This window comes from Kogia breviceps, chromosome 8, assembly GCF_026419965.1.
Source record: "Kogia breviceps isolate mKogBre1 chromosome 8, mKogBre1 haplotype 1, whole genome shotgun sequence".
In the NCBI taxonomy this organism is placed as follows: domain Eukaryota; kingdom Metazoa; phylum Chordata; class Mammalia; order Artiodactyla; family Physeteridae; genus Kogia; species Kogia breviceps.
The window spans coordinates 82,301,119-82,314,868 of record NC_081317.1 but is presented as its reverse complement, the minus strand read 5'-3'; the positions used below and the strand labels follow the sequence as shown (position 1 = coordinate 82,314,868).

At 36.4% G+C, this 13,750-nt stretch overlaps 1 protein-coding gene across 7 annotated transcripts in view; it reads right to left on the bottom strand.

Moving 5' to 3' along the window:
- The window catches only part of VPS13A (vacuolar protein sorting 13 homolog A), a 266,390-nt gene that overhangs the window by 223,230 nt on the left and 29,410 nt on the right, over positions 1 to 13,750 (bottom strand). For 6 of the 7 annotated variants that reach the window (XM_059071189.2, XM_067039602.1, XM_067039598.1 and 3 more), the window contains exons 7-13: positions 13,010 to 13,069; positions 10,154 to 10,213; positions 9,860 to 9,940; positions 6,588 to 6,645; positions 2,781 to 2,908; positions 2,478 to 2,584; positions 617 to 788 (exon numbers count right to left, since the gene is read on the bottom strand). In XM_059071189.2, the coding sequence (XP_058927172.1) occupies positions 617 to 788; positions 2,478 to 2,584; positions 2,781 to 2,908; positions 6,588 to 6,645; positions 9,860 to 9,940; positions 10,154 to 10,213; positions 13,010 to 13,069 (666 nt within the window). The remainder of the gene's footprint in view (positions 1 to 616; positions 789 to 2,477; positions 2,585 to 2,780; positions 2,909 to 6,587; positions 6,646 to 9,859; positions 9,941 to 10,153; positions 10,214 to 13,009; positions 13,070 to 13,750) is intronic. The other variant, XM_067039597.1, reaches the window with a different exon arrangement.

The following is a 13,750-nucleotide window of genomic DNA, read 5'->3' as shown; positions in this document are numbered from 1 at the left end:
AAAGTTGCTGGTGAAGACCAGAAATGCCACAAGTATTAAGAGGAAAAAAAGCACTGTTTGAGCAAAAAATTCAGGAAAGTTCATACAAGAGATGGGACTTAGGCAAAACTTGAGGAATGAGTAAAACTGAGATAGAGATGAAGAAAGGCAGATGGAATGCATGAGCAAACCTGGCTACAAGTATAAGCATATACATATAGAAGACAGGAAATTTATTTGATTAATGCACAGTTAGATGGTAACATAGGGAAAAATGTAGTGGTGACATAACATAAGGCTTTGAAACCAACACAGAGAAGACTGGAATCAATGGAGCAAATACTTTCTAGGCTTTGGAGGTTTGTAAAGGTCATAATAATGTGAGGCTTCAAGTTACTATTTGCATAAACCCAAATCTCTCCAGATTGAGGAGAATCTCAAATTCCAAATGCACACAGGAAAACATCACCAGGGTTTGTAACATCCAACTGAAGTTAAGGAGTATGAAAAAGTCTAGTAAGTAAAAGAGACAGAGAATGATCAGTACAAATTAGAACAGATAAGTAGGGAGTGTTAGTCACTAAAGACTGAGGAGTTAAGTAGTACAAAATATTTAACAAATTTTTAAAATGCTAACCTCCAAAGAGTTGACAAGTTCACCAGATAGCTTCTTACTTGTTAGCTTTTTTTTATACAGTTCTTTATATTGCTTCATTTTTTGCCTATGTTCTCTTATATGCTTCCATGACCACATCCGTAAGTGGGGCTGAACATTTACTTCAAGAATACCACGTATAGCATAAACCCACCTAGTTAAAAAATAGAAACAAAAACCCTATGCTTAAAAACACCCTCAAACCAACAGTATAAAATATAACTGATATTGCTTCTATTCTAACAGCATACATAATACAGAGACTATGAAAATGGTATATTATCCGGGCACTTGCTTCTTCCCAGCCCTATTAGTAATTAACAATACACTATTTAGTCTTATCTCTTTCTTAAATGAAAATAATCAAAATCACTGAATTTTGTTTCAATAAATATAGTTCCTACAGAAAAACTATTAAAGTATTAATTGGCAACTAGCACTTCAGCCACCTGAATAGTAATTAAAATAGTCAACTGAAAGAGTAATTGCAACTTCTAGAAACTAGGCAAGAGCTTAATAACTGGAAAAACAAGACTTTTGAATTTTAAAAAGGGTTTGCACTTTATAGACTACCATAACCCTTTCAGGTTTATAATAGGTTTAATATGTCTGATACCAAAGTTTGAAAACTAAAAAAAGACATGGTTAGAAAACAAACTGGGATATGGTTTCTTAATAATTCAAAAATACAGTAAATGAATGGAATGCTAGTATTTCCAGTTATAAATTCATTATAAAGAATCCTTTAATTCAATTTTACTCATGTAATAAGCAAAAGCCACTACAAGTGTTTCAAGACAAATATTACATTATAGTTTCTATCAGCCCTTAAAGAGTATCTTAAAAAGGCAAGAAATTCACTTTTATACCATATTTTTTAAATCTTAAAAAACTTAGATTGAGCAATTCCACTGGCTATTTACCTGAAGAAAATGAAAACACTAATTCAAAAAGATATATGCACCCCCATGTTCACTGCAGCATTATTTACAAGAGCCAAGATATGGCAACAACCAAGTGCCCATTGATGGATGAATGGATCAAGAAAATGTGTGTATATATATACACACAATGAAATGTTATTCAACCATAAAAGGAATAAAATCTTGCCATTTGTGACAACATGGATGGCTACTGAGGGCATTATGCTAACTGAAATAAGTCAGAGAAAGACAAATACTGTATGATCTCACTTATATACTGAATTTTTAAAAATGAGCTCATAGATCCTGAGAATATTAGTGGTAGCCAGAGGCAGTGGGTCGGGGATGGGCAAAATGGGTGAAGGGGATCCAAAAAACTTCCAGTTATAAAATAAATAAGTCATGGGGATATAATGCACAGCATGACAACTACAGTTAATAATACTGTATGGCATATTTGAAAGTTGCTTCGAGAATAGATCTTATAAGTTCTTATAAAAAAAAAAACAGTTTTGGGCTTCCTGGTGGCGCACTGGTTGAGAGCCCACCTGCTGATGCGGGGGACACGGGTTCGGGTTTGTGCTCTGGTCCGGGAGGATCCCACATGCCACAGAGCAGCTAGGCCCGTGAGCCATGGCCACTGAGCCTGCATGTCCGGAGCCTGTGCTCCACAACTGGAGAGGCCACAGAAGTGAGAGGCCTGCGTACCGCAACAACAACAACAACAACAAAAGTGACAAATATTTTTTAAAAAGAAAAAAAAAAACCAGTTTTGTTAACTATGCATGATATTGGATGTTAACTAGACTTATTGTGGTGATCATTTTGCAATATATACCAATATCAAATCATTATGTCGTATGCCTGAAACTAATATATGTCTATTATTCTTCAATTTGAAAAAATTTAAGGCATATTACCATTCTTTGGCATGGTAGTGGAGAGGTGCATCAGGTTTGAATTTCCTATATGGCAGATTTTGCGTCATCATATCAACTGATTCAAGAAGTTCCATAAGACTGAAATACTGAAGAATGAAAAAAATTACAGTTCTTAAATGTTTCAGATTTTTTGTTTAATTGTCAAAGATAAAAGTTAAATTACAGACTTTTTTAAGGAAATGTTATCATATACCATTATGAGTTTTTGAAAAACATTTAAAATCTTAGCTCTCCTTTTATCAAACTATAACTCACAATTTAAAATTTCATTAAAAAAATCACCTGTGGTTTATTAAATTCAATTGTTATGTCATGTAACTCAATATCCAGGCTTATTTTGGGGACAGAAAAGTCAAAATCCAATCCACGATTCATCTGAAGTTTGGCATTAGCAGATATGGGGCGAAATACTGGAAAATAAGAGATTTTTAAAAATTAAATTGAGTTTTTTTCAAGAGTCTCAAAGTGCTAAAGGAATCAAGTTGAAAATGCTGATTTTCATTTCTTATATACCCTTTCTACAGCTCCCAGATTTCCATACTGCTATGACTTGATCATATGAACTGTCACTTAGTGTTGAAAAGTCTCTTATATTTTTCCTATCTATAATTCATATTGTCTTTTATGAGTACAATAAAAGCTAAGTGAACTCCCCCTCAGAACAACAAAATAACCCTAATAAGCAGAAACACTCTAAAAAGCAAAACAGTCCAGTAAGACAATTTTAATAAAAGTATAGTTTTAAGGAATGAATATACATTAGAAATGCTAAGGGGAAAAATACTTTATTTAGCCACTGACTTTCATTATATATTTCCTGAATTTCAGGTCAGTGTCTCTGTATCCATCTGTCCCCCCTTTTAACTTGAAAAAGGAGAGGAGATAAGATGAAAGTTTATCCAAGATAACCTTCTTGGCTCAACCCATAATCTAAGATTTCTCTCTCAACCCTTTGTATTTAGTGCCAAAAAGAATAAGAATAATGCGGAGGGAGATCAGTAATAGCAGAATCTAGAAAGAGCTCAACCACTAAATTGTAAGCTAATTTGTATACAAAGATAATATATTCCTCCTGTTTTAATCATCCCTGAGGCATAGCACTAAATTCAAAAATACTTTTAATTTAAATAGAACAAGAAGGTATTCATCAATAGGGGACCAGTTAAGTGCATTATTCTATACGACAGAATACTATACAGTTAAAAATGAGAAAAATTTGAATGTACATAAATGGAAGGATATTGAAAGAGAAAGTTTAGAAAGTATATGTATAAAACAATAATACCAGTATTTGAAAAGTAAAATTATTCCTCTCCTCCAGCTTTAACTCTTGTTAAACAAGACTGTACCACCCACTATACCCTCCTTGGTTACAATAACTTATCCATCCCTGTGCTTCACCCTCTCCCATCTCTCTCAGATTTTAGTTCCTGGCAACTCTAATTTCTGGATTATTTCAATATACAAATTATCGTTCCAATACCATAGCCTCTCAGTTCCTTGGACTCTTCCCCCCTCACCTCATCCACTAGACCTTATCATACTGATATCCTCAACCTCTCAATAAACTCAGGCTCAAGCATCCAACTCTCCTACCACCACCACCTATCTCTCTAGTAATCCAATACCAAACCTCAAATCTTAAGGGAACTACCATTCATTGATCCTCTATCTTTGCTCTTTCACTTCTGCTTCATGTCCTCAACTCTCTCCCTACCCTGTTGACAGTTATTTCAGTCATTCCCCTGCATTCACCCTTTAACTCCTTGGCCCTTCTCACTTTGTCAGTACTTACTAGGCAAAACTCGACTTCTGAGTAAAGCCACTCTATTTACTCCATACCTCTATTTACTCCACATCAATACCTAAGCAGCTGTATGTGATTAGGAAAAAACAAAATCACACTAATTGGTCTCACGTTAATGTCATAAATCTCAAGTAGGTACTTAATGTTGTTGACTAATCACACAACATTCTTTTAGTCCAGGGATAGGCTATACCACAGTCTGTTTTTGTATAGCAAGTGATCTAGGAATGATTTTTATACTTTTAAAGGTTGTTTAAAAGAAACAGAAAAATATGTGACAGAGACTATACATGACCTATAAAATGTAAAATGTTTGTTTACTACACAGCCCTTTACAAAAAGAAAATTAGCCAACCCCTACTCTGGCCCAGTGGTTCTCAAACTGTAGTATTCATCAGAATCACTAGGACAGCTTGTTAAAAATAGATTGGTAAGCTTCACTCTCAGAGGTTCTGATTCAGTATGTCTGGGATGGGCCCTGAAATTTATATTTCTAACATGTTTCCAAGTGATATTGATGTTGCTAGTCTAAACCACACTTTGATAATACTTCTCTCATCAATTCATTCTCTCATTCCCCTACATGGCTATCTCATAGCCCCTCCTCCCTCTGAAAACTTCTAATTCCTCAGATAATTTTAAAAAAAGAGTTCAGAAGAAAAAAAAATCCCATTAACTCCAATCACCATATTTACTTGTTCACCCAACACTAAGACAGACAAACTTCCTTCCTTCCTTCCTTCCTTTCTGGCTGTGTTGGGTCTTCGTGGCTGCATGCAGGCTTTAGTTGCAACGAGCCAGCGGCTACTCTGCATTGCAATGCATGGGCTTCTTATTGTGGTAGCTTCTCTTGTTGTGGAGCATGGGCTCTAGGCGCACGGGCTCAGTAGTTGTGGCCCATGGACTCTAGAGTGCAGGCTCAGTAGCTGTGGCACATGGGCTTAGTTGCTCTGCGGAATGTGGGATCCTCCCAGACCAGGGCTCAAACCTGTGTCCCCTGCATTGGCAGGCAGATTCGTAACCACTGTGCCACCGGGGAAGTCCCGTACTTCTCTCCTATAACTGAAATCTATCTTATAAACGAACTGACCATGCTCCTACCTGTGGCAAAGCACTCCACTTGTACACTAGATTCTAACCCCTTTCACCCATATCAATATAGAAATAATCCCTTCTATTTTTCATGTTCTATGGATCATTCCAATCTTAGACTATAAACAAGCTGCTATCTCTCCTATTAAATAAAAAAACAAAAAACAAAACCAAAAAGAAATCCTTCATTCATCCTTCCCCCTCTAGCAAGTGTGCCAGTTATCAACTGATTGCCCATGACCTCCAGATCATCCTTCCCTGCCTGCTCTAAAACCTAGATTTGGGTCCTTTAAATAGTTTTTCTTTACTAGCTAGCATAATGTTAATCTTTATCAGCAGAGGACACAGGAGAGATACTTCAGGAGCAAGGAGTATGCTTCCTGGTTCTAATGTGCTCATTCAGCAGACTCCTGCAGTGCCATGGTTCTGCAACATGCAGTTCCTAAGGAAAATGGCTTCGCCAGTGTCCAGGTCCTCCAGCACAACAGATTTCTTCAGCACCAGACTCCTGCAGTACATGGCAGCTTGCACCATCCAACAGCCAGCAAATTCTCTCAGTATGCTGCTAAGGCAGTTTTAGAGTGGAGTGCCTTCTGGAGACAACTCTCCATGAGACTCCCTAAAGGGTCTGTTTCCCTAAAGTTCCTGAATGCATATTTACAGGTTTAACTGGCAGGGCACCACAGACTTTCCTGCCTCCTAGTGACCCATGGCCACGCCTTTTCCAACAAGTTCTAGATCTCAGTGCTGAGGGAGGTAGACCCTTTTCTTTGGACACTCCACCTAAAAACTAGGGTAAGGGCTGTTCCTTCTATCTACTATTCTTATATTCTTTAGAGTTCTTTTTACTTTTTATTAGCCAATCCCTTGTTTCTCTAATCCCATTATATTTAGTAATTCTTCATAAATACTCTCCCTGCTCAAATTACTATGTGGTTTCTCTTTCTTCATCTGACTCTGACTGAAACAGCCAGAAATAACAGTAGGGTAAAGGAGAAATAAGTCAAACTCGAAGTGACAGATTTGAGAATCGTCAACACACGATACAGAAAAGTGTTTTGCTTCTGCATATATATTATAAATATATTTAATTTTGTGGGAAAATTAACATGAAATATCACAGTGACATCAACAATAATCATTTATACTGATTACTTTAATTGTACATTTATTTTATGAAATGTACTTACCAAAATCATAACCTTCTGGAATAATACTTTCATCAACAATACCATTCCTCAGGCTGTCCTATTAAAAGACAAATGGATTTTATTTATATTCATGCCAATATACCTTTATTCTACAAAATCCTATTATATGCAAAAGAAAAATGCCTAAAAGCAATTTAAAAAATAACTCAAATTTAGCAGAACTTAGCTAAGGAAATGTTAAAATGGTTAGACAATATCTCATTAAACTACTATTATATATGAATGCTCTAGAAATTTTTAGGATATGTGTGTGTTTATATATATGTGTACAAGCACATACACAAAATTTGACAAAATTCAACATCTGTTTATGGAAAAAACTCTCAACAAAGTGGGTACAGAGGTAACGTATCTCAACATAATGAAGGCCATAGATGACAAGCCCACAGCTATCATCATACTCAAGGGTGAAAAGCTGAAAACTTCTCCTCTATTATCGGGAACAAGACAAAGAGGCCCACTTTCACCACTTTTATTCAACACAGTATTAGAAGTCCTAGCCAGAGAAATTAGGTAAGAAAAATAAAGGCATACAAATTGGAAAGGAAGAAGTAAAACTGTCACTATTTGCAGATGACATATAATATAAATAGAAAACCCTAAAGATTCCACCAAAAACTGTTAAAACTAATACTAAATGAATTAAATAAAGTTGCAGGATATAAAAATCAATATATGGAAAATTGAGGTGTTTCTATACACTAATAACAAACTATCAGAAAGAGAAATTAAGAAAAAACTTCCATTTACAATTGCATCAAAACGTAACAATAAATTTCACCATGGTGAAAGACTTGTTCCCTGAAAATGATAAGGCACTGAGGAAAGAAAATGAAAAGGACACTAACTGATGGAAAGACATTCCATGCTCATGGATTTGAATAATTAATATTGTTAAAATGTCCATATTACCCAAAGCAATCTACAGATTCAATGCAATCACCATCAAAATACCAACTGCATTTTTCACAGAAATAGAAAAAAAAAAACTAAAATTTGTATGGAACCACAAAGGAACCCGAATAGCCAAAGCAATCTTGAGAAAGAAGAACAAAGCGAGAGGCATCATCCTCCCTGATTTCTAACTATATTACAAAGCTTTAGTAATCAAAACAATATGGTACTGGTATAATAACAGATACAGATCAACAGAATAGAACAGACAACCCAGAAATCCCATGCATATATGGTCAGTTAATTTATAACAAAGGAGCCAAGAATATACCATGGGGAAAGGACAGTCTCTTCAATAAATGGTGTTGGGAAAACTTGACAGCCACATGTGAAAGAATGAAATTGCACTACTACCTTACATGATAAATGAAAATAACTCAAAATGGATTAAACACTTGAACATAAGACCTGAAACCATAAAAATCCCTAGAAGAAAACAGGTGGCAATTTCCTTGACATCAGTTTTGCTGATGATTTTTTGGATTGGACAACAAAAACAAAGGCAACAAAAGCAAAAATAAACAATTATGACTACACCAAATTAAAGGCTTCTGCACAGCAAAGGAAACCATCAATTACATGAAAAGGGAACCTTATGAATGAAAGAAAATATATGCAAATCACATACCTGATAAGGGGTTAATATCTGAAATATATAATGAACCCATATAACTCAAAAGCAAAAAAATTAACAATCCAATTAAAAAATGGGCAGAATACCTGAAAAGACATTTTTCAAAGAAATACTGATGGCTAACAGGTACATTAAAAGATGCTCAACAACACTAATCATTAGAGAAATGCAAATCAAAACTACAAAGAGATACCACCTCACACTTGTTAGAAGGGCTATTTTCAAAAAGACAAAAAATAACAAATGTTGGTGAGAATGTAAAGAAAAGAGAACTCTTCTGCTCTGTTGGTGGGATGCAAATTGGTGCAGACACCATGGAAAACAATATAGCAGAGCCTAAAAAAATTAAAAATAGAACTGGGCTTCCCTAGGGGCACAGTGGTTGAGAATCTGTCTGCCGATGCAGGGGACATGGGTTCGTGCCCCAGTCTGGGAAGACCCCACATGCCGCGGAGCGGCTGAGCCCGTGAGCCATGGCTGCTGAACCTGCGCATCCGGAGCCTACGCTCCGCAACGGAAGAGGCCACAACAGTGAGAGGCCCGCATACCAAAATAATAAATAAAATAGAACTACCATATGATCCAACAGTTCCACTTCTGAGTATTTTCCTGAAGAAAGCAAAAGCACTAACTTGAAAACATATCTGTACCATGTTCACTGCAGCATTATTTATAATAGCCAAGATATGGAAACAACCTAAATGTCCTTCAAAAGGTGAATGAAGAAAATGTTTTACACACACACAATGGAATATCACTCAGCCATAAAAAAGAATGAAATTGTGTCATTTGTGACAACACAAATGGACCATGAAATAGCTCAGAGAAAAACAAATACTGTATTATCTCACATCATGTGGAATTTAGGAAAAAAAGACAAACTCACAGATACAGAGAACAGACTGGTGGTTGCCATAGGTAGGGAGTGGGGATGGGCAAAATTAATGAAGGGAGTCAAAAGGTCCAAACTTCCATTTATAAAATAATTATTATGTCATGCGGATGTAATGTACAACAGGCGACTGTAGTTAATAATACTGTATTTCAGGGCTTCCCTGGTGGCGCAGTGGTTGAGAGTCCGCCTCCGGATGCAGGGGACATGGGTTCGTGCCCTGGTCCAGGAAGATCCCACATGCCGCGGAGCGGCTGGGCCCGTGAGCCATGGCTGCTGAGCCTGCACGTCTGGAGCCTGTGCTCCGCAATGGTAAAGGCCACAACAGTGAGAGGCCCGCGTACCACACACACAAAAAATAAATAATAAAAATACTAATAGTAATACTGTATTGCATATTTGAAAGTTGCTAAGAGTAAATCTTAAAAGTTCTCATCACAAGAAAAAAAACTGTGTAACTATGTATGGTGATGGATGTTAACTAGACTCACTGTGGTGATCATTTTGCAATATATACAAATATCAAAACATTATGTTGCATACATGTAATAAATGTTGCATGTCAATTATACAAAAAAAGGCATGTGTTTATATGTTTCTGTACACACACATATATATTCATCTATTTCTGTACATTCTGCTAATGGATTTTGCCTAAGGAAAAAAGGACAACTGACTATAGTATGTCAGATAAATGACAATGAATAAAACCTTATGCAAAATATGATACCAACAAAAGTGTATATGCATATATCAAAAAAACTTACTCACCAATGATTCATCATAATTATTAAGATAAAACATCTGAGACTTCACATTCCAATAGGCAAAAAGGTTATCCAATAGGATTAACTGAAAATAAATCAATTTTATTATAAGCCTCATTTTCATTGAAGATTCTTTAACATATGCTTTTTTCAGAATCTCAAATAATTGGTCATATAACAGTTAAGCAAGTAAACACAATTCACAAAAATCCTTATCTATATATTATCATTTGCCTTCCTAATTAAAAGTATCTTTTGTCAAGCCCATGGGTTGACAAAACATATTTGTTTATTTTACCTTGCGAAATAGTTTTTCAGTTTCATCATGTAAACATGGAATCCAGTATTGATCAGTTGTCTGAAAAGGAAAATAAAAAGCAGTAAAAAAAACTGTCACTTGCACGTGAAATGGCAGAGTGATAAACAGAATCTATCATGCCCTAGGCCAAATTTCCATTAAAATGTCCTTGAAAACATAACATTCAGGGGCTTCCCTGGTGGCACAGTGATTAAGAATCTGCCTGACAATGCAGGGGACACAGGTTCGAGCCCTGGTCCAGGAAGATCCCACATGCCTCAGGGCAACTAAGCCCACACACCACAACTACTGACTGCGCTCTAGAGCCCACGAGCCGCAACTACTGAGCCCATGTGCCACAACTATTAAAGCCCATGTGCCTAGAGCCCGTGCTCCACAAGAGAAGCCACCACAGTGAGAAGCCCACACAGCACAAAGAAGAGTAGCTCCCACTCGCCGCAGCTAGAGAAAAAAAAACCCACAGGCAGCAACAAAGACCCAATGCAGCCACAAATAAAATAAATTTTAAAAAATAATAACATTCAGTCAAAGAATATTAACTGAATATTCTAGATTCAAGGATCTCATTGTTTGGTGGAAAAGCAAACTAGTAAACAAATTACAAACAGGTAAATGCCATTATGGAGGTTAAATACACAGTACTCTGGGAGAACATGGTGGAAGCCTCAATCTCAGGGATGTGATGGCAAAAGTGATATCTAACCTAATAAGTGACACATTAATAGAAATTATCAGTTCTAAATTCAGTAGGGAATATGATTCACAGTAGGAAGATATTTGAATATATGACATGTTCAAAGAAGTGAAATAGCCCAGTATGGCCCAAGAACATATTCAAAACAATGGAAAGAGGTAAAATTAGGTATCTTACCTGGGGACAGATTACAAAGGGATTATAAACTATTTTAAGACAGAACTATGGACTTTATTCTAAAAGCAATGAAAAGGCACTGAGGGGAATAAACTGATATCTGATGCTTATGTTAAAAAGACGGTTTTCATTTTTTTTTCTAGAGAACTAAATGGACTAGAACAGTACTGCTCAAAGTTTTCACACAATTAGGATCACCTGGAAGGCTTTTGCAACTAGATTGCTGGGTCCCAACCTGAGTTTCTAATTTAATATGTCTGGGCTGGGGGACAAGTTTTCAAGGACCTCCAAACCCAGTGGTGAAAACCACTGCTGACACAGTTACCAATCACCTTCATATTGCCAAATCCAATGGCTAATTCTCCATCCTTATTTTTCAGTGTTAACAGTAGCATTTGACAGTTTACCTCACCCAACTTTATTGAATAACTTTCCTTTTTTTAAATTTTTTTTATTTTTATTTTTTGCAGTACACGGGCCTCTCACTGTTGTGGCCTCTCCCGCTGCGGAGCACAGGCTCTGGACGCGCAGGCCCAGCGGCCATGGCTCACGGGCCCAGCTGCTCCGCGGCACGTGGGATCCCCCCGGACCGGGGCACGAACCCGTATCCCCTGCATCGGCAGGTGGACTCTCAACCACTGCACCACCAGGGAAGCCCCTTGAATAACTTTTCATTTGACTTTTCTTTTTTCTCTTTCTGCTTGAGGTGGATCCAAGTTTTAAAAACAAATCATACACAAAAGCTTAATGAACATAACAAATAAAAGAATGTAATGAAATACTATAGAGCAGTTGAACTGAATCAACTGAACTACACGTGGGAATAAATACATGTCACAAACAATGTGTAGAGCAAAAGAGAACTTACAGAAGAATCACATAATGTATTTATGTAAACTTTTAAAAATCTACCAAATATTACAGTTTTAATGGATATATTATATAAAGTTTAAAAACTTAGGATGTTTATCTCTTGGGTGGGAGAGAAGACTGGAGTGGAATATACACTTTATTCATAACAGCTTATTCTTTTTTTTTTTTTTTTTTTTTTTTGTGGTACGCGGGCCTCTCACTGTTGTGGCCTCTCCCGTTGGCTCACAGGCCCAGCCACTCCGCGGCATGTGGGATCTTCCCGGGCCGGGGCACGAACCCTTGTCCCCTGAATCGGCAGGCGGATTCTCAACCACTGTGCCACCAGGAAGCCTGATAACAGCTTATTCTTTTTCTTTTTTTTTTTTTTTTTTTGTGGTACGCGGGCCTCTCACTGTTGTGGCCTCTCCCGTTGCGGGGCACAGGCTCCGGACGCACAGGCTCAGTGGCCATGGCTCACGGGCCCAGCCGCTCCGCGGCATGTGGGATCTTCCCGGACCGGGGCACGAACCCGTATCCCCTGCATCGGCAGGCGGATTCTCAACCACTGCGCCACCAGGGAAGCCCTTATTCTTTAAAAGTATTTAAAACTTAATCTAAATGACAAATTCAACAATCATGCCTTCTGGATATGAGCCAATGTTTCATAATTCTCTATGTGCTCCTATACTTTTAAAATTTCTCAATGTGAAAAATCAAACAAGAAGAAAGTATGCCATGATTATTAATAGTCATGATAAAATGATTTGTTTCTTTAGGCTTTTCATGACTTATCAAAGATTCTGAAATGAACATTACTTTTATTTTGTACTTATACATTTAAAATTCAGAATGGATTTTTAAAGAAAAAAAGTATCAAATATCATAATTGGCAAATAATAATAGGCTCTCACATTTGAAACTAAATTTGACTGTCAACCATTTTTTGAACTGTGAAACTACCTACCCTCAGTTCCAATCCAGTCTATGAACTTCCTGTACTACTTCTATAGAGATACCTACTCCTGATGCTGGCATATATTAACAGTAATTACTAATTTAATTAACTATACTGCAAAATTAAATATGGTTGAATTTCTTTTTAAACAAAGTACCTGCATGCTGAGATTTTGAAGGGAAATACCAAATGACAGTGGGTTGTCTCGATTTGTGACCTAAAGAGGAAAACAGAGTAAATTTTACTCAGATTTTTAGTAGTTCTGTAAAATTCATATTATAGAAGAACTTCACTTTCTGGGAAGTATGCTATTTTGAACATTCAGAAACATTTTCCAACTTTCCGGAATAATTTTTATTCCTATATTTTTCCTAATACTAATTAAAATATTAAGTATCAATGTATTAGTGTAGTACAATAATAATACATCTGCATAATGTTTTTCAGTCTGCAAAAAAAGTTTATAAAAAAAGTGATTGACCCTCACAAAAGAACTATGAGAAGCCAATAATTATGTGTTTGAGAGAATACATGATCTATTTGACATCAAACAATTAGTTAAATCTAGCTCTAATGATTCCTAGACCATTGCTCTTTCCAGGAAGAAAACACAGTATAATTTAAAGTATTTTAAAAATATATAACTGCTAAATTCATAACTCCCATCTATCAAAGGTGATTATAATATAAGCAAGGCATTTACCTTCATTATCTGATGTTTGAACATTTTAGGAATGTGTAATCAAGGCACTAAGGACTGCAAATTACAACTATAATTGTAAAAAATAAAGATAATGTCATCTTCAGCTCTATGTCCCTCCACTTCCCAGCATCTCATAAGTTGACCACTACAGAGCAGGTGTCAACAAACAGTAAAATAAATATAAACCATTATCAC